We start from the raw sequence: 25,695 nt of genomic DNA, 5'->3' as shown, positions 1-25,695 counted from the left end.
TCCCCCACCCATGGGGGGGCAGCGAGAGACCTCCTCCTCCCCCACCACTGCCTATGGAGGCAGCTAAAGACCTCCTCCCCCACCCATGGGGGGCAGCGAGAGACCTCCTCCTCCCCCACCACTGCCTATGGGGGCAGCTAAAGACCTCCCCCTCCCCATGGGGCAGCGAGAGACCTTCCCCTCCCCCACCACTGCCTATGGGGGCAGCTAAAGACCTCCTCCCCCACCCATGGGGGGGCAGCGAGAGACCTCCTCCTCCCCCACCACTGCCTATGGAGGCAGCTAAAGACCTCCTCCCCCACCCATGGGGGGCAGCGAGAGACCTCCTCCTCCCCCACCACTGCCTATGGGGGCAGCTAAAGACCTCCTCCCCCACCCATGGGGGGGCAGCGAGAGACCTCCTCCTCCCCCACCACTGCCTATGGGGGCAGCTAAAGACCTCCTCCCCCACCCATAGGGCAGCGAGAGACCTTCCCCTCCCCCACCACTGCCTATGGGGGCAGCTAAAGACCTCCCCCCACCCATGGGGCAGCGAGAGACCTCCCCCACCCCCACCACTGCCTGGGGGGGGGAGTGACAGGGTCCCACCCCCTGAGAGGCGTGGCCTACGGTTATGGCCTCGCTCGGGCCCCACCCCCCGCGCCTTTCCCTCCCCCCCTCCGGGTGTGCGTGCGTACGTCACGGCTCCCCGCGTACGGGGCGCGCCGCGTCGTCGCCCCTGTGCGTTCCGCGTCACCCAGGCCTGGCGCGCGGCTGCGGCGGCCGGCCTGTTCCGCTCCTAGCGCCTCGGCATCGCTCCCGCTGCGGCCCGACCCAGTTGATTCGGCTGCGTCCGGCCGAGGCGACGGTTGCTTCGTTGGCGTCCGGCTCGTCGCGCGGCCCGGTGCGCGCGGCCCATCCAGGGCTTCGCGTCGCTCCGTGAGGCGAGGCCCCGCCGGCCGGAGGGGGGGGTGGGCCCGCTCCTCGCCGCCGCCATGAGCGTGGAGGCGTACGGCCCCAGCTCGCAGACACTCACCTTCCTGGACACCGAGGAGGCCGAGCTGCTCGGCGCCGACACGCAGGGCTCCGAGTTCGAGTTCACCGACTTCACCCTCCCCAGCCAGACCCAGACCCCGCCCGGGCCCGGACACGGGGGGCCGGGCCCGGGGCAGGGGCCGCCCGGACCGATCGAGGCACAGGTGGGTCCGCGCTGGGAGTGGCCGTGGGGGGCCGGCCGCGCAGACTGTCCCCCCTCCCCCCAGATGGGCTGCGCTCAGCTCCAGAGCTGGGCTGGGGTCCCGGGTGGGCAGGTGGCGCCCGGGAGAGGAGACCCCGGCCCCACCTCGGCATGGGCCGGGCGTGGCGGCTCCTCTCCACCTGGGCGCGTTCGCCTTCTCCGCCCCGCCAGAGAGCTGGGGGCGAGGGCAGCGCTGGGGCCTGTGCCCCTCTCCCCTCTGAAAACACATGGCGGGGCAGGGAAGCCCCGGAGACAGGGTCCGGTGTCACGGTTGCATCATGAAGAGTTGGTGACTTCCTGCGGGAGCTCAGTGTCGTTCTGGGGAGCACTTGGCCGAACCCCCAGCGAGCTTTGGCCGCTCATGCAAAACAACGAAAAATCCTGCGACGTATCACTTCCCAGCTTTGAGATTTATTTTTGAGGAAACCCCTTCTGGAAACCAGTTCGTGTTTCTAAACTCCTCGTTTCCAATTGCGTTGTTGCTAAGCTGGTTTGTTGTGGGCTTGCCTGTGTGTGCCTGTCACAACCTGGGATTGAAGTTCAGAGGCTTTCCGAATGTCATCGGCAAAATGGAAAATATAGTTAGGGAAATGTGATAGCAGTTAATATACCACTGAGTGTTAACCTTGTGTGGTGTTTTTATTGATATTGGAAAAGAAGGAAAACCAGGATTTTCTTGGAATAGTGAGTGAAAGAAAAGTGGAAGTTATGCATCCGAAGAAGTGGGTTGTAGCCCACGAAAGCTTATGCTCTAATAAATTTGTTAGTCTCTAAGGTGCCACAAGTACTCCTGTTCTTTTTGAGGAGTACTTGTGGCACCTTAGAGACTAACAAATTGCTTAGAGCATAAGTTTTCGTGGACTACAGCCCACTTCTTCGGAAAGCTTATGCTCTAATACATTTGTTAGTCTCTCAGGTGCCACAAGTACTCCTGTTCTTTTTGATGTACACAATGAAATACTATAATTGAGGGTAACATTAATTTAGATTTTATGGCTCTGTATGTGGCAAAAAAATTACATTGCTGTTTTTAAAAAAAAATCTGAAGCTTCATAATTTGCTGTAATATTTAAAAAGATCACAGAATATGCAAATTAGTTAACTGCATGGACAAACTGCATAGACGAGCAAATACTGATATAATCCCAGTACCAACAATGAGCTGTTTGTAAACAATGTACAGATTAAAATGCGAATTAAAAGGTGAATTGAAGTGCTATTAAAATAAATTTAAGATTCAAGAATATTGTGCGCGCTTTCATTTCTCCCTTTACTTATGAAGACTTATATTCAGAGTTCTGTTCTCTCCTACAATTGACAGCTGCCTAAGGCAGAATTGGGGGTGCAACTCCCTGAGCTGTTTTTGGTGTTCTTGATGTGTTCTGTTGTAAGAGAAACCCAGACTCCTGAACTCAAGTCATGGCAGTTAAAAGGATTCTCAGTTCATCTTTATTGGTCTCTTTACTCATGCACTCTGATATAAAATCTTAGCAAAAACCCAAGTTGCATATATCTAGACAGAGGACTTATTTTTTATAGAAGATTAATAAATAAGAGGGGAAAAGATTAACAACATTGCAATTTTTCATGCTTCACTCAGTTATCATCTTATCTGCATGCTCTTTGTATAGAACCTTCCAGTTAGATTACCTATACAGTAATCTTCTACATGTATAGAAATAATCACACATCCTACAAGAGAGAACCATACTAATATCATATATTGTCCTCCCAAAAGTCTTCAAAAGTCTTTTGTAAGTTTCTAAACAAATTATACTTCGTAGTTCTATAACATCTGGGTAATATTCCCTTCAGATTTTTCTGATTACGAGTCTTACAGATGCTAAAATTCCCTGACTGAGGATTAAGACCAAATACAGTTTGCTTTAAACATGTGGTTAGAAAGGTTTTAACTTCTACATTTGTTTTCCTATGTACAGTATGTTTAGATACTTACTGACAGATAAAATCTATAGCCATCCTGTGGAAAAACTTGTTTTTATATCTCTTTAACAAGCTGCTGAAACAATGTTTTAAGAAGCTTTTACAAGCTGTCGTATTTTTCTTGATACTCATTTTGCCTTCAAATACTTGTTTCACAGCTTGATTTTTTTTTTTTTTTTTAGATGTTGTATAGGCAATGTTCCTTTTGAACCACAATATAGCAAGAACTATAGATCTCCTTAGTTTTCCTAATCTTCTTATGTAGCTGTCCAGTCCTGTACATTTTAGCAGACTCAACTTGTGATCATATAGATCAGGGTCTTTCCCAAAGGCTTCTGGGAAATATTTTCCTGCCTTAAGTAGATACATAAATTTGTAATCTGTCTGTGCAAGAGAAGTAACAAAAAAAATAACTTACAGGGCCTGAAAGTTGATCACCTTTAAGTATTTTTTCACTTCATTAAATCCAGTTTAATCTTATTTTTAAATATGCGCACATTGTTTACTTGCTATGGAGTAATGTTCAAATGTCTCCCTAATTCCTAGGTGTTAGGAGGAGAGAGAGAGAGTTAAATATGTTTCCTTCGCTCACTCTTCTAACAAAGTATAGGCAATTGATCCTTCTCTCCATCGTGACTTTCTTTCTCTAATGTGTATTAAACCATAAATTTGAGTGTTTGTTGAAGTCGGCTGGTGTCCCACCACTGACAAAAGGTGTAAGGGATCAGCAGTGCGATTCAGCTGTCCACCTGTAGCTCGTACATAACTGGCCTTTTTAGATGCACTATGATGTTTCTGATCTTGTCACTATAGCTTCTATTTGCTGTCTTACCCCTGTTGTTTCTTACAACTTGTTTGTTGTCCATTTCCCCTCTTCACAGCATTCTCTAAACTAGCATTTAAATTTGTAATGTAAAGTTAATACTAACAAGTTTTTGAAGGTTCGTGTAGACAAGGCATACTGTCTCTCTCATGTGCTAAACTGGTTGAGTGACCACATCTGGAAAGATGGGCCAGTGGTTAGGGCTCTAGCCTAAGACATGGGAGATTTGGGTTCAATTCTCTGCTTTACCAGACTTCCTTTGTGACCTGGGGCAAATCAGTTAGCCTCTCTGTCTGTTCCCAATCTGCAAAATGGGGATAATAGTTCTACCTCACCTCACAGGGGTGTTTTGAGGATAAACATTAAAGATTGAGGTCTTCCAGTACTATATTAATGGGGCCATGTAAGCACCTAGAGTAGAAAAGTAGTGTGCCTTGTCTACACTAATTTTTAAAATACGTAAGCATGTTTTAGTTAACATCAGACCTTATAATATGCTAGGTAGACAAAGCCCAAGTGTCCTAAGACTTGTACATCTTACTGAGCAACCATGGTTTGATGACTGCTACCATTGTATGTTTTGTGATCCTCATTTTCTGTATCATATTAAACTTAGATTGTGTGCTGTTTGGGGTTCTCTGTTTTGGGAAGGCCTAGCACATTTCTGGATGCTTAAAAAATAAATACTTGTGATGGGACAGTACGCTGTCCTGTCCTGGGGACAACAACCATGTAGTGCTGGAATGGGTATTGCACCCAGTACATAGACCCGTAGCCTGAAATGAACCCTATTTATCTGAATACTGGAAGAGTTCCATATACTTGTTTACGTCATTAGTATTTATCCCACTGTAGCTTTAAGTTTGGTACCTACCATATAAGTGGAAGGGCAATAAGTGGATACATTTATGCCTGTGTGTAGATCAGAAGATTGCCAGACAGTGTGGTTCTCTCCCCCCCCCCCCCCTTCAGAAATTTAGAATGGCACTTCCGTGATATTTTGTTACCACTGACTTGAGAAGTAATATATTCAGGAGAAGCCTCTATTCAAAGAATCTTTCAGCTACTTTACCCAAACAGAATAATGCTGCTCTGTAATTTTGTCTCCTGAGTCTGATAAAGTGTTGCTGATCAGTTTTGCAAGGGAAGAGAACAAAAATGCTGAAGGACAGACCAGCTCTTTTGTGGTGTCAGTATTTTTATTGGCTAAGCCCCCATCTTTCAAAATGTTTATTACTAGGGTGCTAAATTCATTTTTTAAGATGAACACAAGACTTCTTTAATAAACAATTTGTGCCAGATCATTAACAATATGTGTATATAGGCTAAAATTACAAGAAGGTTTTAAAACAATAGTTGAATCACTTCCTTGTTACTTGCCTGCCAAGCCCCGAGTCTAGGCTACTATTTGTACCTAGCAACAGGTGACATCATGCACACCTAAAGTTCTGAAAGGATGGAAGCTCTGTATGATATCTTGGGTGTAGCTGATAGCCAATTGTTGTGGTCAGTTGTTGCAGGAGTACGGCACAACTCTGCTCTTAGCTGATGAAATACTTTTAATTTCACTGTCCTTTAAAATGAAAACCTGTGCAGTTCCACAGAAGCTAATTATCCACTTTGACATCTAAATTTATATAAGCTTCCAAACAGTTTGATTACAGACAAGGCAATTGACAAGTTTAATATATAATTGCTTTTTGAATTTAGGCCATTTACATTCAAAGTGCACATGTATGTGCTCAGTATTTGTACTGTAAGAAATTCAAATTATTTGAAGATCTGAATACTCTTTTTTGTCATGTTTCATGACCATTTAATGATATTTTAGTTACAAAATTGCACTATATATTTAAGGAAGTTACCAGTTATCTTTCTATGTCTTCCAGGGGACTGTTGTTCAGTCATTTAGCTGATGAAGTTTGGATTTGTCTGTCTTTGGAGTCAGTCTGACATGCTGTTGTTCAGTATTGCAATCCCTGTGGCCGCTGGAATTCTTCTTTCCTCTATGAACCATTATTCCTCATATAAGCAGCACTCTTTAAGCCGCTGGGCTGACTATAAATCTTTTAAATAAAAGCAATACTTTTGAGGAGGTAGTTACACTAAATATTCATACTTTTAGGTTGGCTGAAGGTGCTTGGCCCTGTGCCTTGTACCACACCTGATACATTTTTAGCTTGCAAGTGTTAGTCCATTCTAAATTGTATTTTGTAAATTAGAATTTACTTGCTTTTGAGATTAACTCTGGAATTGGGTGTTAATTAACTATGGGGTACTTGGATATCTAGATGAGAGGCATGCAATGAAGCAGATTTATTTTGTTCTAATTTTATGTAGCTCTTGCAATACTTCTGGAAAAAACTAAGGCTACTTCACTGAGATATGTAGTGTTCAGACAGCACTTCATCTCTTAATATGAAGTCTAGAAAGAATGTGCCTCCGTCTGTCCTTGGTCTTGGTTTTGCTCGGACTGCAGAGAGGTTTATTCAGAAAATCCTTGAGTTTATTAATGGGGACAACAAAAGTCTGAAGAAACTTAGAAATAGGTCAGAAGCCAGCATTTTTTGGATTTCATTTTTTTTAAGGTTTACCATCTTGTCATGAGGATAGCGGTAACAAGTTTCTCTGTGGAAATGCATATTTCATTGTCTAAGGGAACTAAAGAAATCATTTGAAGGTAAAAATAGATATCAAGAATAGACTTTGCATTAAATGTCTGACTCAGTAAACACATTAAAATATTAAATTAATATCCAAACTTTGGGCCTCACACAGACCAAACCTTAAGCATTAAACTTCCCTTTAGTGGGAAACTTCCCTTTACTATGACATTCAGAGGCAAATACTTGTCATGCATTTGCCTGATCCAGTCTAATTAACCTAATCCCCATAGAAGAATTTAATTATATCATATGTCCCTTGAGAGTGTCTGTCTTCTTGGAGTAACTTTCGCCAATAGCACTGTTCCAAAATGTTATGTTGATTAAGCCTATGCTAATCAATATGCTCACGTTGTGGTATTTGTTTTCCCAGACTTCATACCTGAAGGTGGATTTGGGATTAAGCAGTATTCCTCTTTGTGTTATTCCTTACCTGCCTGTGGGGTGGTCTTTCTTACAAGATAATAGGTCAGATATGTGGGTGGGGTGGACAAAGCTTTTTGGGACATACATCCTGGCTTTTGACACCAATATATTAGCTGAGCCAGTTTGCATGAGCGTATGACAAGCTAATTATTTATCTGCTTTCTAAATGTTATAATTGACACGGGAATTAAACTAGAGCACCTATAACTCTATGTGGCAATGGCTGCTTTAATCTGATACATTGAGTCAGATTCTTTTCATGATGACCTTCATTACTAGTAACAAGCACCCAAACCTGAAGCACTACAAAGATGCTGGGAGAAGGGGTAATTCAGCTACTGCATTGTAAATACCTGTGAAAGTGTGATCATTTTATTGCATACATTTTCTTTGTGCTTATCTCCAATGTCTGAGGAGCTAATGTTACATAAGCATAAAAGGGACAAAATATATTTGTAGCATGCATAAGGTTGAGATTTGGAGCATTAACTTTGCTGACACACATCCTGGGTCAGTGTTGCAGAACTGCATGGTAGTAGTGAATAGTGCTCCATTAGTGAAGGGGTAGAGCAGTCCTTTCATCACTCTTGTTGTACAGGCTTTGTTGTTCTGGATCTTTGAAATCATGTTTCTCTGAAACTTGGCAGACAGGCTAGGCTGTCTGTTCAGACTGAGTCTTGCAGAGTTTGTCTTGGATTTTTTTATAGTGATATAAAGCTATTATTTGGGTTTTGAATTGGAAGACTCATTAAATAGTTAAAACTAGCTTGAAAAATGTCTTATGTATAGTCATTTTCTTACCCGATCTAATATGCACAGTATTTTGTGATGCAGTATGTTATATAGCTAATATTACTGCATTTGTGCATTAAGTACTTTTTGTTAAAGAGCATGAGACACACTCCTGGGTAGCTTTGAATGATAATATGCTTAGAAACAATTTTTGCTTAAATCTATTTTCTGTACTTCTCTCATTTTTTAACTAGACTTACAAAAACAGGTTATTTTTGTTTAAGAATTCATTTACTCATTGATGTCTTCATGTAATGGAATCAATAATTTTGATATGCCAGACAAAAGATTATGGCCTTGTGGGCCAGGAACAGCAGAAATAGATGCGGGGGGAGGACCTAGACAAATAAAGATCCTATTTTCAGGTAAATATCCGTAGGAAACTATGGGGGACGGAAAAAAAAAAGATTTGACACTTATATAATTGTTTGAGCATAATTTGTGATTTGAGTAAATTCTGACTATGGGCAGAACAGCAACCAATCTATATTCTTAATCTTTCCATATTTATTTTATTGGATAATTCTAGCATCTCACATATAGACTCATATCAGTCAATGTTTGTTTTGTTACCACTGTATACTCCAATATTATCCTTTCTTACAACTACTTTTCTCTCCAAATTAGACCCTTTCAAAAACTTGTTATATTATCATAAGCATTTGTGAAGTAGATTAGTGCCCCAACCCCAGTCTTTCTGGCATGGGGTATTACTTATAACTGGGGCATTAACTATGTAACTTATATCATCAAATTTCTTTTTTAGGTTAATGGTCCTGATGGGATACTCCAAAATGGTGCAGTGGATGATAATGTAGCTAAAACCAGTCAACTGCTTGCAGAATTAAACTTTGAAGAAGATGAAGAAGATACCTATTACACCAAGGATCTTCCTGTGCACGCTTGCAGGTAGTCTGAGATCTTCATGAACTTCAGAGGGAGCCTCAATTAGGCTTAAGTAATCACATTGAAAACTATAAATCTTAATGATACTGTATACCCAATAAATATCAAAAGGACATTGGAATTGGTGTAAATATATCCTGTTTCACTGTCGCCAAACTTAAAAATTAATAAGTTTGAGAGCCATTTTGTATGCCTTTTAGCGAAGTACTTCCTTCGTACCCAACACAAATAACCTTCTTTCTGCCTTTAAATGAAGCTGCGGTCCATTGGTTAACCACAGGAATGGAAATTAGGATTTTAGCTTTAATCCCAACTCTGCTGTTGATTTGTAATCTTTGGGAAATTGACAGGTTAAGTCAATTGCTTGTCTGTAAAGTGGGGATATTTACCCAGCTTTCAGGGGTGTTGAGGACTAATTTAATGGTTGTAAAATGTTCTGAAGGCCTTGGATGGGCGGTACTCTATAGAAGTGACCAACTGAAGTCTTGAGTCCTGTGTAGTAAAATACACAAATGCTCAATTAGCATACAAGCAGCAGGTACATAGCTTAACCTATATACTAACCGTACTAGTCCACTGCAGTTTCTGCATATTGTAACACAGTATCTTAGCAAGGAATAGTGGCCTCTGGCGAGGCAATATATACATAATACATGAGGCAAAGAACCCTGTAATATAAATTCAGCTGCTAAAATATTTATTAAATTAAAACTGGGAGATGTTTGACCTCAAAATGAGAATGTAGTTAGTGCAACTTGGATGGAAGTGACTGAGGCTGACTTGGTGGTTTAAAGGCTGAATTGCAGAGCATTGCGAAGATTCTGTCAAAATGAAAATTAAGAGTATGGAATAATAGTTTAACCCATCTCACACCTAGTTGCCAGTTTCAGCTTATGTCTATAATACAGTGAATGGTCTGTGCATTTTTAATTGAACATTCCTGTAAACAGTTACCTGATTATTTTTACTTGTCTCTCTTTGATTTTAGTTACTGTGGTATCCATGACCCAGCTTGTGTGGTTTACTGCAATACCAGCAAGAAGTGGTTCTGTAATGGGCGTGGAAATACATCTGGCAGGTAAGTGACTAAATGACAGAAATGGCAATAATAAATTCTGTTTATAGAGAAAACAAATTAGGTTTCTGATGCAGCCTACTTCATTTTCTCATGTGATTGTTGACTCCAAAAGAAGGTTGGCTTTTAAACATCCACTTGAGTTTTTAACATGCACAATTAACCTTTTTTTTAAAGAAATTTGCTCTGTGGATCTGCATGTGAGCTTTTAGCTTCCTTCCCCATCCAATCTTCCCATTATCACCAGCACATACCAAGGAACCCATCACCTCCTCAAAGTCAGTGACTTAGGAGCGTTGTCTGAATGAAGCTAGCAATAGTTTCATTGGTCATTTGTCTACTAAATGAACTTTGTTTCCTCTCCTCTGCTGTTGTTCAGCAGCATCCATAATTGCTGCTCTTGCCCTGCAGTTGATCTGTAAGGAAGCCCCAGATCCTTAACTACTAGTAATTTTTTTAAAAAATGTGCGGTTTCCCTGGGAGCCAAGTCATTTCTTCACATCTATCCAAGGGCTTGTCTACACTTACATCTCTGCAGCGGAGTAGCTGCAGCGCTTAGTGAAAACCCTGCCTACACTCAGAGAAGTTCTCCTGTCAGTGTAGGTACTCCACCTCCCTGAGATGCGGTAGCTATGTCAGTGGGAGAAGCTCTCCTGTTGACCTAGCATTGTTTACACCAGGGGTTAAGTCCATATAATTGTCACTCAGGCGTGTGGATTTTCCACATCCCTCAGCGACATAGTTATACTGACATAAATTCCTAGTGTAGACCAAACCCTAGATCAGCTGAGTGAAGTGCTAGTGGTTAACTTCTTCTGTTGGCGAAAATAGCAAGTATTTGTAACAGACATTCTTTGTGTTTAGTGCTAACTGAGCTGTTCTATTGTCTTAAATTAGGATTAAAACTGAGTCTAGTGACCAGAATTGTTTTCTGCATTAATCGTATACGAACTTGTGTGTGTTCTGGTTTCAGCCACATTGTAAATCATCTCGTGAGGGCAAAGTGTAAAGAGGTAACTCTTCACAAAGATGGTCCTTTGGGGGAGACGGTCTTGGAGTGTTATAATTGTGGCTGTCGTAATGTGTTCCTCCTTGGCTTCATTCCAGCTAAGGCTGACTCGGTAGTCGTATTACTGTGCAGGTGAGAGAATCGCTTTTTGGGGGGAGTTCAAATAAAGGCTAAAGCAGAGTAGAATTTGATGGGATAGCCTCATGTATTTCTAAAGGGCAATACTTCCTGTTTTCACCTAATACCAAAAATGGTTCTTGCATTCTGAGCTGTCATCAGGCACTTTGTGGGTGAGTGCTTAGGCTTCATGTATTAAATAACATTTTCCAAGCCATACTAGAATAAATACATTTTCTATTATTCTGGGAATTCATCCTAGTTTTATGAAGGGAGTCTCAGGCAGTGAGTCTTTCCTTTCATTAAACACATTAAACTTTTGAATAATTTTATGTCAGATATACCAAAGTAACACTTCTAGGTGGAAGCTGACACATTAACCTCTAACTAGAGTGGTGTACTGTGGTTCAGACTGACAGGACTTCTCTCAGCCCATAAGATTACAGCTGTTCAAGAACAGAGTAATCGTATATTAAATTGAAAATGGTCCTGTAACAGAACATAGTCATGAAGTCATGGTCTCTACTAGATCTGATAAATGCTATAGCTTGCTATTTATCTGGCAGTAGAAGATCCATTTCTATGGTAAGCTTCTACTCTCTTATTTAATTATGTAATGGCATATTAGAAATAGTCCTCTGTTTCTGTTCTGTATGCCATCCTAATGAACAGTAACTGAATCAGAGGCAAACACTCTTAGGAACGTGCTACCTTAGATGGTAGGATTGTCAAAGTGATGCAATATCATTCGTGAATATTTTGAGAGCACTCATCTCCATGATATCATAGTGGCAAGTGCAGCACCTAATCATAGTGGACTCTTGGCCCAATGTAATTTTTGAAAATACTGAAAGATTTGACTTCAGAAGCATAACTTCGCATGGGTAAATTTGTTTTTACACTTGTCTAATTTAAATTCATTATCAATATCTTGATTGTGCAGGCAACCGTGTGCCAGTCAGAGCAGTTTAAAGGATATTAATTGGGACAGCTCACAGTGGCAGCCTCTTATCCAAGACCGCTGTTTCCTTTCCTGGCTGGTAAAGATTCCTTCTGAACAGGAGCAGTTGAGAGCACGTCAGATTACAGCTCAACAAATTAACAAACTGGAAGAACTCTGGAAGGTATGTGCCACTCTAAATTAGGAATGTGTAGCCAAATATTAAATTCTGTGTATTTAATCATGGTGGGAGAGACCTCACTATTAACCATTTGTATTATGCCATAGATTTACACAGCCTTTTACATTCATGCAGACATGTTCCCCACACCGACTTGACCATCCAGAGTCTTGACAAACTGGACATAGGATAGCAGTTCATGAGCGCGAGGGTTTGGGAGATTACTAATCAGATGGAAGAAAGGATTGTTTGGTTAAGAGTGGATAATGCTATGTATTCTGCATTTTTGAGTAGATCACAAAATTCCAACACGCTCTATCATTTAACATTGAAAGGACACCGCCAGTTTAAACTGTATCTGTAAAACCAAATTTCCTTACCTGTATTAACACATTAGATTAAAGTTCAGTTCTATTCTAAGCAATGATTATATACAAATATCTGAGTAAGGAGATGCCAATTTGCTCTTGGTATTCAGTCTTCTCTAACTTCAGTGACAAACTTTAACATCTAATAGCAGTTCGGAGACAACCCAACTAAGTGAGAGCAACTTTAATGAGTTTGCACAGTTTTAATTGAGGCCAGAATTTTGCCTTAGGTGATTTATTATTGATAGTGGTGTCTGCCCCAGAGAACACAACTTAACTTTCATGTCCAAGTCCGAGCTTGCGGGGATAACAGTTTAAAAAACAAACATAAAAAACAAAGCTGATCAGAGGTCAGATGATGGTAAATGAGGAACCCCGTGATGCTATGTCTAGTCACTTTTTAGAGGACAGAATTTTTAGTCTGAAACAATTTTAAAAATCTCCTTTACTCTCCCTGTAGCGTTTACTACTCTTATCTCAGCTTTGACAACGAAAGTCTGATCAGCTTGATGTTCTGGATCTCATGCCTTAGAACTTAATGTACCATTTCCCGATTCTAGGAAAATCCATCTGCAACCCTTGAAGACTTGGAAAAACCTGGTGTTGATGAAGAACCGCAGCATGTCTTACTTAGATATGAGGATGCTTATCAATACCAAAATATTTTTGGACCTCTAGTCAAGCTTGAAGCAGATTACGACAAGAAACTCAAGGAGTCCCAGGTAGTGTGATTGAAACATTGAAAGATGCTTATTATTTAGTTATTAGTAAGCAGTTCAAATTGATAACATGAAACACCTGGCTCCTAACAATAGAAAAGAGAAGACTTAAGTGAAATAAACGTAGCTTTACTACAGTAGCAACTGTCACCATTATCATTACTTGTACCATGGGAGATAGATGGAAAATGATCACACAGAATTTAAAGAGATTGGAAGCAGGGGGGTGACAGAAAGCAACAGTGGTGGTGCTACTGGGTTTTGAAACATGTCTGAATCCTTAGTCTCTCCTTCCTTCTTTGAGAGGGAATCTCCTCCTTAGTCTTTAGAGAATGTGATTCTGTGGAGGACATCCCAACTTTGAGAGAACTGTTACCAGTTTCATTGGCATTCTGTTGGGTCATCTCCTCCATGGAACCACACTTGCCTATCTGCCAGTTTTGGATTTCTCAGATGGGCTCCCAGCGGAACTTAGGGTGTCGTATGGGGGCACATAAACACCTGGCATATGTGATTAGCGCACACGCTTATGTACAGTGCCTGAAATTCAACATCTTTGGGGCCAAAAGCAGCATTCTTGAAGAAACTGTAAAGAAATTGGAGATGATGGCTCAGTACCTCAATGGTGCCAGTTGCTGGTAAGTAATTCAGTTTTGTAGAAATACAGTTGTTATGCAAATGGTATAAACTCTCTTTAAGTGTTTGTAAATATTTGGCTGTTCTGAGCATTATAGAAAAGGAGGATAGTCAAGAAACGTCTCTGGTACAATTCTTTTAGAAAGTAAAAGATGCCTTTTCTTTACAACTTAGACCCAAGATAACATCACAGTGAGATGGGACCTGGGCTTGAACAAGAAGAGAATTGCTTACTTCACTTTGCCAAAGACTGACTCAGGTAATGATGTCTGTTATATCTTCTTAGATTGTTTTGAGGTAGGTGTGTTGTCACCAGTAAGTAACATTAAAATTGCATACAGTCTGATGGTCTGTCTTGGGGCACAGATCAGTTTTGTATTTGTTGGAGGGTTGATTTACCAGTACAGACTTCAAAAATAACTGCTTGAATGTTCTTCTGTTTAGATATGCGTCTTATGCAGGGAGACGAAATCTGCCTGAGATATAAAGGAGACCTGGCCCCTTTGTGGAAAGGAATTGGTCATGTTATTAAAGTTCCTGATAGTATCCTTTACTTTTTTCTAGAGATGCAGATCATTTCACTGACTCAGCTGCACCGTGACTTGAGTAGTTCATCAGTTAGATCTCAGGGATAGGGGGATTGAGGCAGTTCTTTAGAGGAAAATGGAGTTGCTTCCATCCCAACGTAATTCTTTCACTTGTGCATGTAAAGTACTCGTTACCTTGAGCAGGTCACTTAGCTTCTGTGTGCCTCAATTCCCCATCTGTACAATGGGTTAATAGCACAGCCCTACCTCACAGGAGGGTTGTGAGGATAAATACATTCGACTGGCCAGTGCTCAAACACTACAATAATGGGGGTCCATAGGAGTACCTGAGATGATCTGCCCACAGGAGATAGGAAAAGAGGAAGAAAGGAAATTAACTTTTAAACTGCTTTAATCACTGTCCAGCTGATGCCCAGGGATCTGCTTATATTTCCACTTTCCAATATTTTTAAAGTGGAAAAATAAATTCCAAATTTATAAGATAAATTACTACTTAACAAGGCTCTGCAGATTATGGTGATGAGATAGCTATTGAGCTGAGGAGCAGTGTTGGAGCACCTGTGGAGGTTACTCATAACTTCCAAGTGGATTTTGTGTGGAAGTCCACTTCATTTGACAGGTACGTAAATTTACTGGCATTCAGAAAGTAGTTTAGAGACCAGCAGGTGTTTGACATAATCAAAACACTTTTTCCTGGAGTTCAATTTGAATTTTTACTGGGGAAGAAGTACTTTGCATCTGTTTCATGAAATTCACCTCCAGAGAGAGAATGAGGTGCACATACCAAAATTGGGACCATATAGGTCCTTTGCTTCAGAGAGAATTATTTTTTCTCCGTATTCTGTTTAGAACTGGATCTGATCTCAAAAGCGTCATTGAACTCCTCATTTGTGTACCTCATTCTGAATGCACATTGATTTGTATCATGAATATTATTAACGTAAAAGAAAGGAGACACAAACCTTTTCTCAAATTTTATCTTTTCTGGTTATTCTCTAGAGCTTCAGTCCATTTTGGATATGTCTTCACTGGAAGTGAAGGTGTGCTTGTAGCATGAATAGGCATACCCATGCTAGCTTTAATCTAGCTAGCACTGGTAAAATAATAGTGATGATGTGGTGTCACCAGCTTTAGTGCAGGCTAGCAACCTGAGTATGTACCTAGGGTTCCTTTCAGCTAGCCTGTTTGTTCTACAAACACACCTTCACTTTGTAGTGAAATCATGTAACAATTCAGTAGCATATAAGTATCCAGCTTTGTCTCTAAAACCTTAACAGCTGAACACGGCAATGAAATCTGAACTGCAATCTTTGGAGTTAGTAATCATTGGGACACTAAAGTCTTCAGACTTTGATTTACAGACTTCTGTGAGCCATGTGAGGCTGCTCCAAAAGAAACCTGTTTAACACAACTCTTCCTCAAACCCTGCAGGGGGTGTGGAAAGTAATCTTGACTATCTGTAGTGGTGTTTGCCTTCCTTGGAGTTTTTCCTCCTTTGGAAACACACTATGGTTCGCTTGCACAAGAGCAGTAGCTAAGAACATAGGGAGCTCAGGTTTTGCTAGCAGAATGACAGAAGGCTAACCCTGTTTGCCAGGCTGAAAGTGTTTTGTCTCCTCCCCAGCCTGCTTATTAAGCTAATGGGGTTTTGAGTTTGTTGCATCTTGTACCTAATTCCCCTCCACATTACAGAAGTTTGTGGATGAATACGTTCAGTTCATGTTTTGTGATCTGTCTTCACTTGCAGAATGCAGAGTGCTTTAAAAACATTTGCTGTGGATGAAACTTCAGTGTCTGGCTACATCTACCACAAACTGTTAGGTCATGAGGTAGAAGATGTGATTATTAAATGCCAGCTGCCAAAGCGTTTTACAGCGCAAGGACTTCCTGACCTCAATCATTCTCAGGTAATCCTATCATTTCTCTTGTCAGCCATAATTTCATAAAGGATTTACATACAAGGATTATAGACTTGAGTGAAAAAATGTATGATAACCTAACTATGCTTACCTACATTAAGTACAAACGATATGCTAAAATAGCAAAACTTTTTTCAGGTTTATGCTGTAAAGACTGTCTTGCAGCGTCCTCTGAGCCTTATCCAAGGTCCCCCTGGTACAGGAAAAACTGTGACATCAGCCACTATTGTCTACCATTTAGCTAGGCAGGGCAATGGGTAAGAAATTTTAACTGATAACTGAATACTTTATATGTTGAAGCTGTGTGATACTTTAAACACTTATTCTGTATTGATAAATAGAAATTAAATTCTACAGCTGTTAAAGTATATACTTAAAATACAATGCTGTCTTGCTGCAGTTGGAACATTTCTTCCAGAAGTGTGCCACTCCTGACAAACTTTCAAAATGCTGAATTTGAAAAACATGTGTGAACAGCTTATCTTTGGGATCTATTCAGATTTTGGATGATTCTGATCTTGTCTTGATTAGCTTTTTTCCTCTAGGAAAGTTTTATAATTCCTCAGCACTTGTGTTGACATCAGTTTTTTCTTCTGTTTAATTTTTAAGGCCTGTGTTAGTTTGTGCCCCAAGTAACATAGCTGTGGATCAGCTCACTGAGAAGATCCATCAGACAGGGCTAAAAGTCGTTCGTCTGTGTGCTAAAAGCCGCGAGGCAATTGATTCTCCGGTATCTTTCCTGGCATTGCACAACCAGATCAGAAACATGGATAGGTAAGAAGTTGTCCAAGAAAAATATCTTGGGGGCTTGGTGTTGCAGTAGGTTATCACGTGAGAATGGCAAACTACATTAAATTTAATGCAGAGATTGGGGGTAAGCCATGACTTAATAAATAATGTGAGTTCAGTTGTCCCTTGTGAACTGCCCAAAAAAAAAAAAAAAGTCCACTGCTCAACTGCCATTCTGCTCAAGGGAGCCCTAGAACCCCAAATATCAGGAGTTTTACACTAGAATTTTAAGAAGAAAACATGATTATGTTTTGATGACAAATTCCTTTGCTGTGTAGTATGCCTGAGCTCCAGAAACTGCAGCAGCTGAAAGATGAAACTGGAGAATTGTCATCTGCTGATGAGAAACGCTATCGTGCACTGAAACGAACAGCAGAGCGTGAATTACTTATGGTACAGACTCCTTTTCTCTTTGTTAGGACTTGTCATTTTTTGCAGACTAGTGAAGGGTTGGATAAGTAAATGTTTAAAACAGTATGTTCTTTGGGGCAGGGCCACAACCATCTACATGTGTTTGTAATATAGGCATAACAATTTGTTTACAACCTGTGATTAAGTAATGTCCCTCTTTAAATAGCTGCCTCTTTTCAATCCTGAGGTGGCTACACTTCACTGGTAGGTGGAGATCTGTGTATCATTGTAAACCACTTGGGAATTCTTTCAGATTTGTAGATTCCAAGGCCTTAAGGGACCAACCATTGTGATCATCTAGGTTGATCTTCTGTCTAGCACAGGCCATAGAACTTCCCCGAAGAAAATTCCTAGAGCAGATCTTTTAGAAAAACACTCTTGCAATTTTTAGATCAAGACAATGAAGTACTAAAAAAACTTGCATGGTTTTCCATATAAAAATATTATCTATTAATATACACTTGGTCGGTATTTACTAGCATGTCCTTTCATAACTGAAATTTTGTAACTGAGTGTGCTGGTGCTGAAATACATGTTTTTGTCTGTTTATCAGAATGCAGATGTTATTTGCTGCACATGTGTGGGAGCAGGTGACCCAAGACTTGCAAAAATGCAGTTTCGTTCCATTTTAATAGATGAAAGCACACAGGCTACTGAACCAGAATGTATGGTGCCAGTTGTTCTGGGAGCCAAACAGGTACGAAGGGTTGATCTAAAAAATAATGGAACTCCTAAGCAGATACAAACAGATATCTATTTGCTACTTATAATGCACAGAAAATGATTGTTGCAGCTTTCCCTGTTTGTTCTCCTGTGGGAGTGAAAACTCCCCACTTTTTGGATAGACAGTTCCCTATTGCAGGTCCAAACAACTTTTTTGTTTTATGTGACAGCAATAAAATTGTCTTCTTTCCAAAGTGCGATCTTTGTTTCAGTGTGATTGACATGTACTGACGGAGACTTCACCTCTGGATGACTCTAAGGGGCTACAACAGTGGTTCTCAAACTTTTGTACTGGTGACCCCTTTCACATAGCAAGCGTCTGATTGCGACCCCCCTCCCCCCTTATAAATTAAAAACACTATTTTATATATTTAACACCATTATAAATGCTGGAGCCAAAGCAGGGTTTGGGGTGGAGGCTGACAGCTCGCGACCCCCTACGTAATATCCTTGAGACCCCCGAGAGGTCCCAATCCCCAATTTGAGAACCACTGGGCTACGAGGTCTGCTATTCATTACTGGATATAAAGCCTATATGAAGCTCATCAGCATTCTTGATGATAATTTTAGAGTAATATGCTATACATTCAGTCTGTCTTGAAATCTGTCTGTTCTAGTATTGCATCAGCTAGGACATCTGCGTGAGAGCTTAAGATGTCTATACTATGTAGTTAATGTTGAATTTCTTTTTTTTTTATACAGCTGATCCTTGTTGGTGATCACTGCCAGCTTGGTCCTGTCGTGATGTGTAAAAAAGCAGCGAAGGCAGGCCTGTCTCAGTCCCTTTTTGAGAGGCTTGTGGTGTTGGGTATCCGTCCAATTCGCCTGCAAGTGCAGTATCGTATGCACCCTGCACTTAGTGCTTTTCCATCCAACATCTTCTATGAGGGGTCACTCCAGAATGGTGTTACTGCAGGTAAAATACAATTGACACAGAACAAATTGACTTACATGCAATCCACTGAGAATCAGAATGAGGGATTCATTAATATAGAATGTCTTAACTGCATTTGTTGGAAAGGAGGCATTGACCCTGGACTGCATCTAATTTTAATAGTTGCTCAGTGCATTTAAGGTATGTGATGCTAAAGAACCATTGTGAATGTTTTGGTTTATATTTTTTTCCTCCTCAGCGGACCGTGTGAAAAAGGGCTTTGATTTCCAGTGGCCACAGCCAGATAAGCCAATGTTTTTCTATGTGACACAGGGTCAAGAAGAAATTGCCAGTTCAGGCACCTCTTACTTAAACAGGTAAATAAAATTCAATGCTAATGTTACATAAGTGGGGAAAATTTTCAGTAGTGACTAAGTCCCATTGAAAATCAATTAGACTTAAGTGCTTAGGAATTTTTCCCATCTGCCTTCATATTTAGAGCCTTAATGATCCCCTAATATTCATAGGAAGGATGACGGATGACCTTGTGTCTAAGGCACTGGAGAGGGACTCAAGAGCCTGACTGGGGTTCAGTTCCTAGCTCGGGAACAGACTGTGACCCATGGGCAAATCACTTAAGGAACTGAGGCACAGAGGTTATCTGTAAAATGAAAAATTCCCCTATCACAGAGCACTTTTGTCGCTAAATTCATAATATTTGGAAGATGCGAACATAACATAAGAAATGGCCATACAGGGTCAGACCAAAGGTCCATCCAGCCCAATATCCTGTCTGCTGACAGTGGCCAATGCCAGGTGCCCCAGAGGGAGTGAACCTAACAGCTAATGATCAAGTGATCTCTCTCCTGCCATCCAGCTCCACCCTCTGACAAACAGAGGCTAGGGACACCATTCCTTACCCGTCCTGGCTAATAGCCATTAATGGACTTAACCTCCATGAATTTATCTAGTTCTCTTTTAAACCCCGTTATAGTCCTAGCCTTCACAACCTCCTCAGGCAAGGAGTTCCACAGGTTGACTGTGCGTTGTGTGAAGAATTGCTTCCTTTTATTTGTTTTAAACCTGCTGCCCATTCATTTCATTTGGTTCTTATATTATGGGAACTAGTTCTTATATTATGGGAAACAAGTAAATAACTTTTCCTTATTCACTTTCTCCACACACTCATGATTTTATATACCTCTATCATATCCCCCCTTAGTCTCCTCTTTTCCAAGCTGAAAAGTCCTAGCCTCTTTAATCTCTCCCCATATGGGACCCGTTCCAGCCCCTTAATCATTTTAGTTGCCCTTCTCTGAACGTTTTCCAATGGCAGTATATCTTTTTTGAGATGAGGAGACCACCTCTGTACACAGTATTCAAGATGCTGGCGTACCTTGGATTTATATAAAGGCAATAAGATATTCTCCGACTTACTCTCTATCCCTTTTTTAATTATTCCTAACATCCTGTTTTCTTTTTTGACTGCCGCTGCACAATGCATGGACGTCTTCAGAGAACTATCCACGGTGACTCCAAGATCTCTTTCCTGATTAGTTGTAGCTAAATTAGCCCCCATCATATTGTATGTATAGTTGGGGTTATACATACAGTATGATGGGGGCTAATTTAGCTACAACTAAGCTACAACTAGGTGCTTGGATACTGTGGTGATGGGGGGGGGGGGGCAAACAAGTTCTTAGATGTATAAACGAGCCTAAGTTAGAGTTCCATCTCGTTAAGATGAGATTAATTTCTGTAACCATAAGTGATGGAATAGAGTTACACAAAATTGTCCTAGTCCAGATATTTGAACTCCAAAGTACTGTTTTAAATCAGTAGGAAAGAAGTATTTAGTCCTGCTAACACCAGAGATTGAAATAATTGTATATCCATTTAAGTTTACTTGTGTGCTGTGTAATGCTGTGGATACATATTCTCACTTTCAAAAGCAAGCCAATATCAAGCACAGATCTGTGACAGTGTGAATTGATTACTGCAGCAGCAAATTCCAATCAGTTGCTGTATGGAAGTATTGGGCTCCAATACACTAGCTTCTGAAGAAAAAAGGCTTCTCTCTTGGAGGTGTCAGTCTGATAACATAGGTCAAAGAGTGAGAGTAATAAACACGTATAGTGGAAAAGGATATCTTTAATCTGGCACTTGTCCCCTCCTCCTTCCGCTTCTCCCTCTCCCTCCTGCTCCTTTATAGACCCTGATAATTTGCAAGAAGTATTTAGCAAGTTAAACTTATTATTTATTTAACTTACTTCTGCAATATTTTTAGTTTAGTGACTTCAAAAATAAAACAAAAAACCTCTCTTCCTAGGACGGAAGCTGCTAACGTGGAAAAGATAACTACAAAGTTATTGAAAGCTGGTGCCAAGCCTGATCAGATTGGCATTATAACTCCTTATGAGGGCCAGCGCTCTTACCTGGTACAGTACATGCAGTTCAGTGGTTCCTTGCATACAAAACTCTATCAGGTATGGAATCTTTGTACGGTTTCACAATAGACTTTATTTCTGGGCTTCTTTTCACTTTCAAGATATTTTGAAATTCCAGTTTCAGCTTACTTGAAAAGACCAGCTCTCCAACAATGGCTGTAGTATACCAACTGTTATACTTTTGGGTCATTGCTGCAAATGAGACCAAAGCTGTATACTTACTATAAGCCCTTTTTTGTAACACTGAAAACATTTTGTGACGATATCGTCCACTGAAGGAAGACCTTGGTGGAAATAGGCTAGTGGAATGTTCCTGGCAGGAGCAAATCTAATTTCTGTCGGTTATCTGGGTTTTCCAGTATGATGGCTTGAGAGCTGCAACACTGATTAGTATTGTTTAAAATAGCCGTGTTTCAGAATAGTGGGGAGTCCACAGTGCCGTCTGGCAGCAGCGGGGATAATTTATTTTTCTGGTACAAATGTTAGTATGCTATTGAATGATAACTTTTATATGTCAGCGCATTATGGTTATGCTATTTGTTCTAAAACCAAGAATGTTTTTTTCTCCCTTAATGAAACTGCTTTTAGTCATTAACTGATCCGATCATTCCACTAATGTCACAAGAACAACGTTGCTTGCAAAATGATGGGTTGGTTAGAGATGTTCAGCCAAAATGCTTTAAAATACTGATCCTTAGCATAGTTCTCTTCCTTACACTGGGCTTCAAATAGTTTACATGGTGGTTCTCCTTTGCAGGAAGTGGAAATCGCAAGTGTTGATGCTTTCCAAGGACGAGAGAAGGACTTTATTATCCTTTCTTGTGTAAGAGCCAATGAGCACCAAGGAATTGGATTTTTAAATGATCCTAGACGTCTTAATGTGGCTCTCACCAGAGCAAGGTGCAGTATGATTATAATACTCTGCATGGATGTAGCAGACTTTTATTACTTACATGAGCTCTTGCCCAACAAAAATTACACTGTTATTGAAAACATAAGAATGAACAGAACCATCTGAGTAAGCTAACAGGAATGTTAAAATGATTCCTGCATCTCTAGAAACACTCTTATACCAACTGAAACTACATTAGTCCATATGCCTTTAACATTCAAGTGACTACAAATTGTCAGAAAATGACCTATTTGTAGATGGAGGAGTTTGACCTTGAAGCAAACATGCCCCTTCCTCCTTGCATCCATTTGCTGCAGTAGAAAGGGAGTTCCATGTCTTTCATTTTCTCCCCATTTTCCAACAGTCAGCAGAAGCTGGGGTGTCTCGACTGCTCTGCCTCTCTCTCAGGAACTGTTTCTCTGGGTTCTTCTCTCCTGTGAATGGGTCTAGAGCAGGGGTCGGCAACCTTTCAGAAGTGGTGTGCCGAGTCTTCATTTATTCACTCTAATTTAAGGTTTTGCGTGCCAGTAATACATTTTAACGTTTTTAGAAGGTCTTTCTATAAGTCTATAATATAGAACTAAACTATTGTTGTATGTAAAGTAAATAAGGTTTTTAAAATGTTTAAGAAGCTTCATTTAAAATTAAATTAAAATGCAGAGCCGCCCCAGACTGGTGGCCAGGACCTGGGCAGTGTGAGTGCCACCGAAAATCAGCTCGCGTGCCATAGGTTGCCTACCCCTGGTCTAGAGTTTGCCTCATGGGGGGCACTTGAGGGGTGGGGGAGTGTGAAATTGATGCTTTGTCAGTTTCACTGTTTCCCACAGGTTTACTTTAAAAGTTTTTTGGGGGGGGGGGTAAACTAATCTGGTTGAAGTACACAGTAGATTTGTTTGCTAAACTAGTCAATATAGCATACCATTACTGGTATAATGAGATCACTGCAGCAATCTTCCTTAAAGGATTGTATGGCTTAATAAAGTCTTTTTGTGATAAATATTGGCCACAGGATCAATGTCTCTTGGCTTTACCTTAATGGACTTTGCAATAGATCAAGGCATCTAATGAAAGGAGCTAGTTAATCTGAGGCTGCACCCACTTCCATTGTCCTCTTCCAAACCATAGCCGTTAGAGGCCTTATTTAAGGCAGTAAGTGTTTAATTGCAGGCACAGATGTTCACTACCACAGCAAAAAGCAGCATATTTAAACATTCTGCAGTCCCACATGCTCCTTCTCTTCTTTCTCTCCTTGACAATTCCTGCTGTAGACAGAAGTAATCTGTTAGGCCTGTAGGGCAATCTTTTGGGAGTGGTATGCACGAAACAACCACTAGTAAGTTTCTATGAACTCCACTGGTTTGGGAAAAGCTGGAAGCAGGGTATAAAACGAACACAACCTGCTTCTCAACTGCCACTCAGGTGTGTGCCTAGGAACCTGAGGCCTTAGTTTGAGCCGGGACTATATTCCCTTTGCAGTTCATACGTATAAGGATAGTGGGAGCTACAGCACATAGAGGGAGACTATATCTCGACTTGAGCAACTTACTACATCTTATTCTGCATTTTGTCATGTTAACTTGGTTAATGTAGAATTTCTTAAAATTAAGCTTTACAGTTGACTTCTGACTTATCTGATATGACCATCTGATATTCCATAGATATGGAGTAATTATTGTTGGGAACCCAAAAGCTCTGTCTAAACAACCACTTTGGAATCACCTGCTGAACTACTACAAGGAGCAGAAGGTACTGGTAGAGGGACCACTAAACAATCTCCGAGAAAGCCTTATGCAGTTCAGCAAGCCCCGTAAACTTGTCAACACCATCAACCCAGTAAGTTACTACAAATCCGCTAGTCTGTCTTTTTAAAAAATATATACGGGAGAAAGGGGAACATGACTGTAAAATGGTCAGATTTTCCTGTGACCCACTTTATCTCAAGTTTGTGGCCAGAGGGGATTTTGGTCCTAGTGAGAAACGGATGGTGGTGGGGCTGACTTTTGTGGGAGATGGTAGTGAATGTCCTGCTCTCCCTTGCCTGCACAGTGCTTTGACAGAGCCAGCACTGCTTCAGGATACTGCAGGGCTGGTTCTATAGCATCTTGAAGCCTCGCTTCCTATGGTCTGAAGCTGAGCCCTGTGTGGGATGAGGGAAAGGTGAAAGCTGCCCTGGGATCCAGAGGCTGAGCAGTGAAGGGAGGGAGCTTACTCATTCCCTCACTTGCTGGGTCTGTTTTTTCTGTGGGGTTTTTTCCTTAGCTGGTGGGATGTGACCAAGCAGGTTGCCTCTTTAGATCTGCTTCCAGGGCCAGCCCTACTGGATGAGAAGCCTTTTTGTAGTAACCTCATCTTTCTTGTGTAGGGTTTTAAATGTAGGCAGTAGTTTTTGAGATTAAGCATTCTGTAGGAATGTCAGATTTCCTAAACTTGACTAAACTTATTAAGCTTAAATGTGCTTTTGTTCTACTATCTTCAGCTAAATATGGATCAGTGGCAGTAAATACAAATAACTCTTGTCATTGGGTTGTGGTGATACCCTAAGTCATGAGGAACAGCACATGCGTGGCGGGGGGGATAGCTCAGTGGTTTGAGCATTGGCCTGCTAAACCCAGGGTTGCAAGTTCAATGCTTGAGGGGGCCATTTAGGGATCTGGGGCAAAAATCTGTCTGGGAATTAGTCCTGCTTTGAGCAGGGGGTTGGACTAATGACCTCCTGAGGTCCCTTCCAACCCTGATATTCTATGAAAGGAGAACTGTGTGATAAGAACTGTAAAATGGAGTCAGTCTCATGAAACTCCAGCCCATTTTAAATTTAAAAACACTTAAAATAACAACTGGAAATAAATGAACTGACTGGTTTCAATGGCAGATTTGGATCTTTTTCATGCATATATCTAAAGCTGAAATGAATTTGATACTTTGACAGGTAACCCAACACAGTCCCTACCCTGAAGAACTTTACTCTAAAGTTGCCATGCTTTTCAGTTTGCAACATTGGTTCTAAATGTAAGGATTTATTGTCTAACTTCATGTAACGTTTTTAGGGTGCCCGTTTCATGACTACTGCCATGTATGATGCACGTGAAGCTATTATCCCAGGATCTGTTTATGACCGGAGCAGTCAAGGTAAGGAAGTTGTGGGAGTTGAACTCCTTTATTGACTTTCCAATTATGTAGTCATCAGGTGGGTTCTTTACTTTTTGATACTGAGCTAAGATTTCTCTTGAAAGCTCCCAAGTAAAAAACAACTTCTCACCATGTACAAACAAAACTGCTT

General features: G+C 41.0%; 1 protein-coding gene across 2 annotated transcripts in view; it reads left to right on the top strand.

The window, feature by feature from the left end:
• The first annotated feature begins 828 nt into the window (after positions 1–828).
• UPF1 (UPF1 RNA helicase and ATPase) overlaps positions 829–25,695 on the top strand; it is a 29,173-nt gene continuing 4,306 nt past the window's right edge. The window contains exons 1-20 of one of the 2 annotated variants that reach the window (XM_005278978.5): positions 829–1,178; positions 8,631–8,773; positions 9,759–9,848; positions 10,819–10,986; positions 11,915–12,095; positions 13,021–13,182; positions 13,990–14,074; positions 14,260–14,358; positions 14,874–14,982; positions 16,111–16,270; positions 16,421–16,539; positions 16,892–17,056; positions 17,350–17,464; positions 18,036–18,179; positions 18,908–19,121; positions 19,339–19,456; positions 21,409–21,565; positions 22,284–22,426; positions 24,077–24,251; positions 25,463–25,544. In XM_005278978.5, coding sequence (XP_005279035.1) covers positions 975–1,178; positions 8,631–8,773; positions 9,759–9,848; positions 10,819–10,986; positions 11,915–12,095; positions 13,021–13,182; positions 13,990–14,074; positions 14,260–14,358; positions 14,874–14,982; positions 16,111–16,270; positions 16,421–16,539; positions 16,892–17,056; positions 17,350–17,464; positions 18,036–18,179; positions 18,908–19,121; positions 19,339–19,456; positions 21,409–21,565; positions 22,284–22,426; positions 24,077–24,251; positions 25,463–25,544 — 2,833 coding nt within the window. In that variant the 5' untranslated portion in view covers positions 829–974. Of the gene's footprint in view, positions 1,179–8,630; positions 8,774–9,758; positions 9,849–10,818; positions 10,987–11,914; positions 12,096–13,020; positions 13,183–13,989; positions 14,075–14,259; positions 14,359–14,864; positions 14,983–16,110; positions 16,271–16,420; positions 16,540–16,891; positions 17,057–17,349; positions 17,465–18,035; positions 18,180–18,907; positions 19,122–19,338; positions 19,457–21,408; positions 21,566–22,283; positions 22,427–24,076; positions 24,252–25,462; positions 25,545–25,695 lie in introns of both variants that reach the window. The other variant, XM_024108168.3, reaches the window with a different exon arrangement.

This window comes from Chrysemys picta, chromosome 25 (assembly GCF_011386835.1).
Source record: "Chrysemys picta bellii isolate R12L10 chromosome 25, ASM1138683v2, whole genome shotgun sequence".
Taxonomy (NCBI): Eukaryota; Metazoa; Chordata; order Testudines; family Emydidae; genus Chrysemys; species Chrysemys picta.
This window is presented reverse-complemented; position numbering and strand designations above follow the sequence as displayed.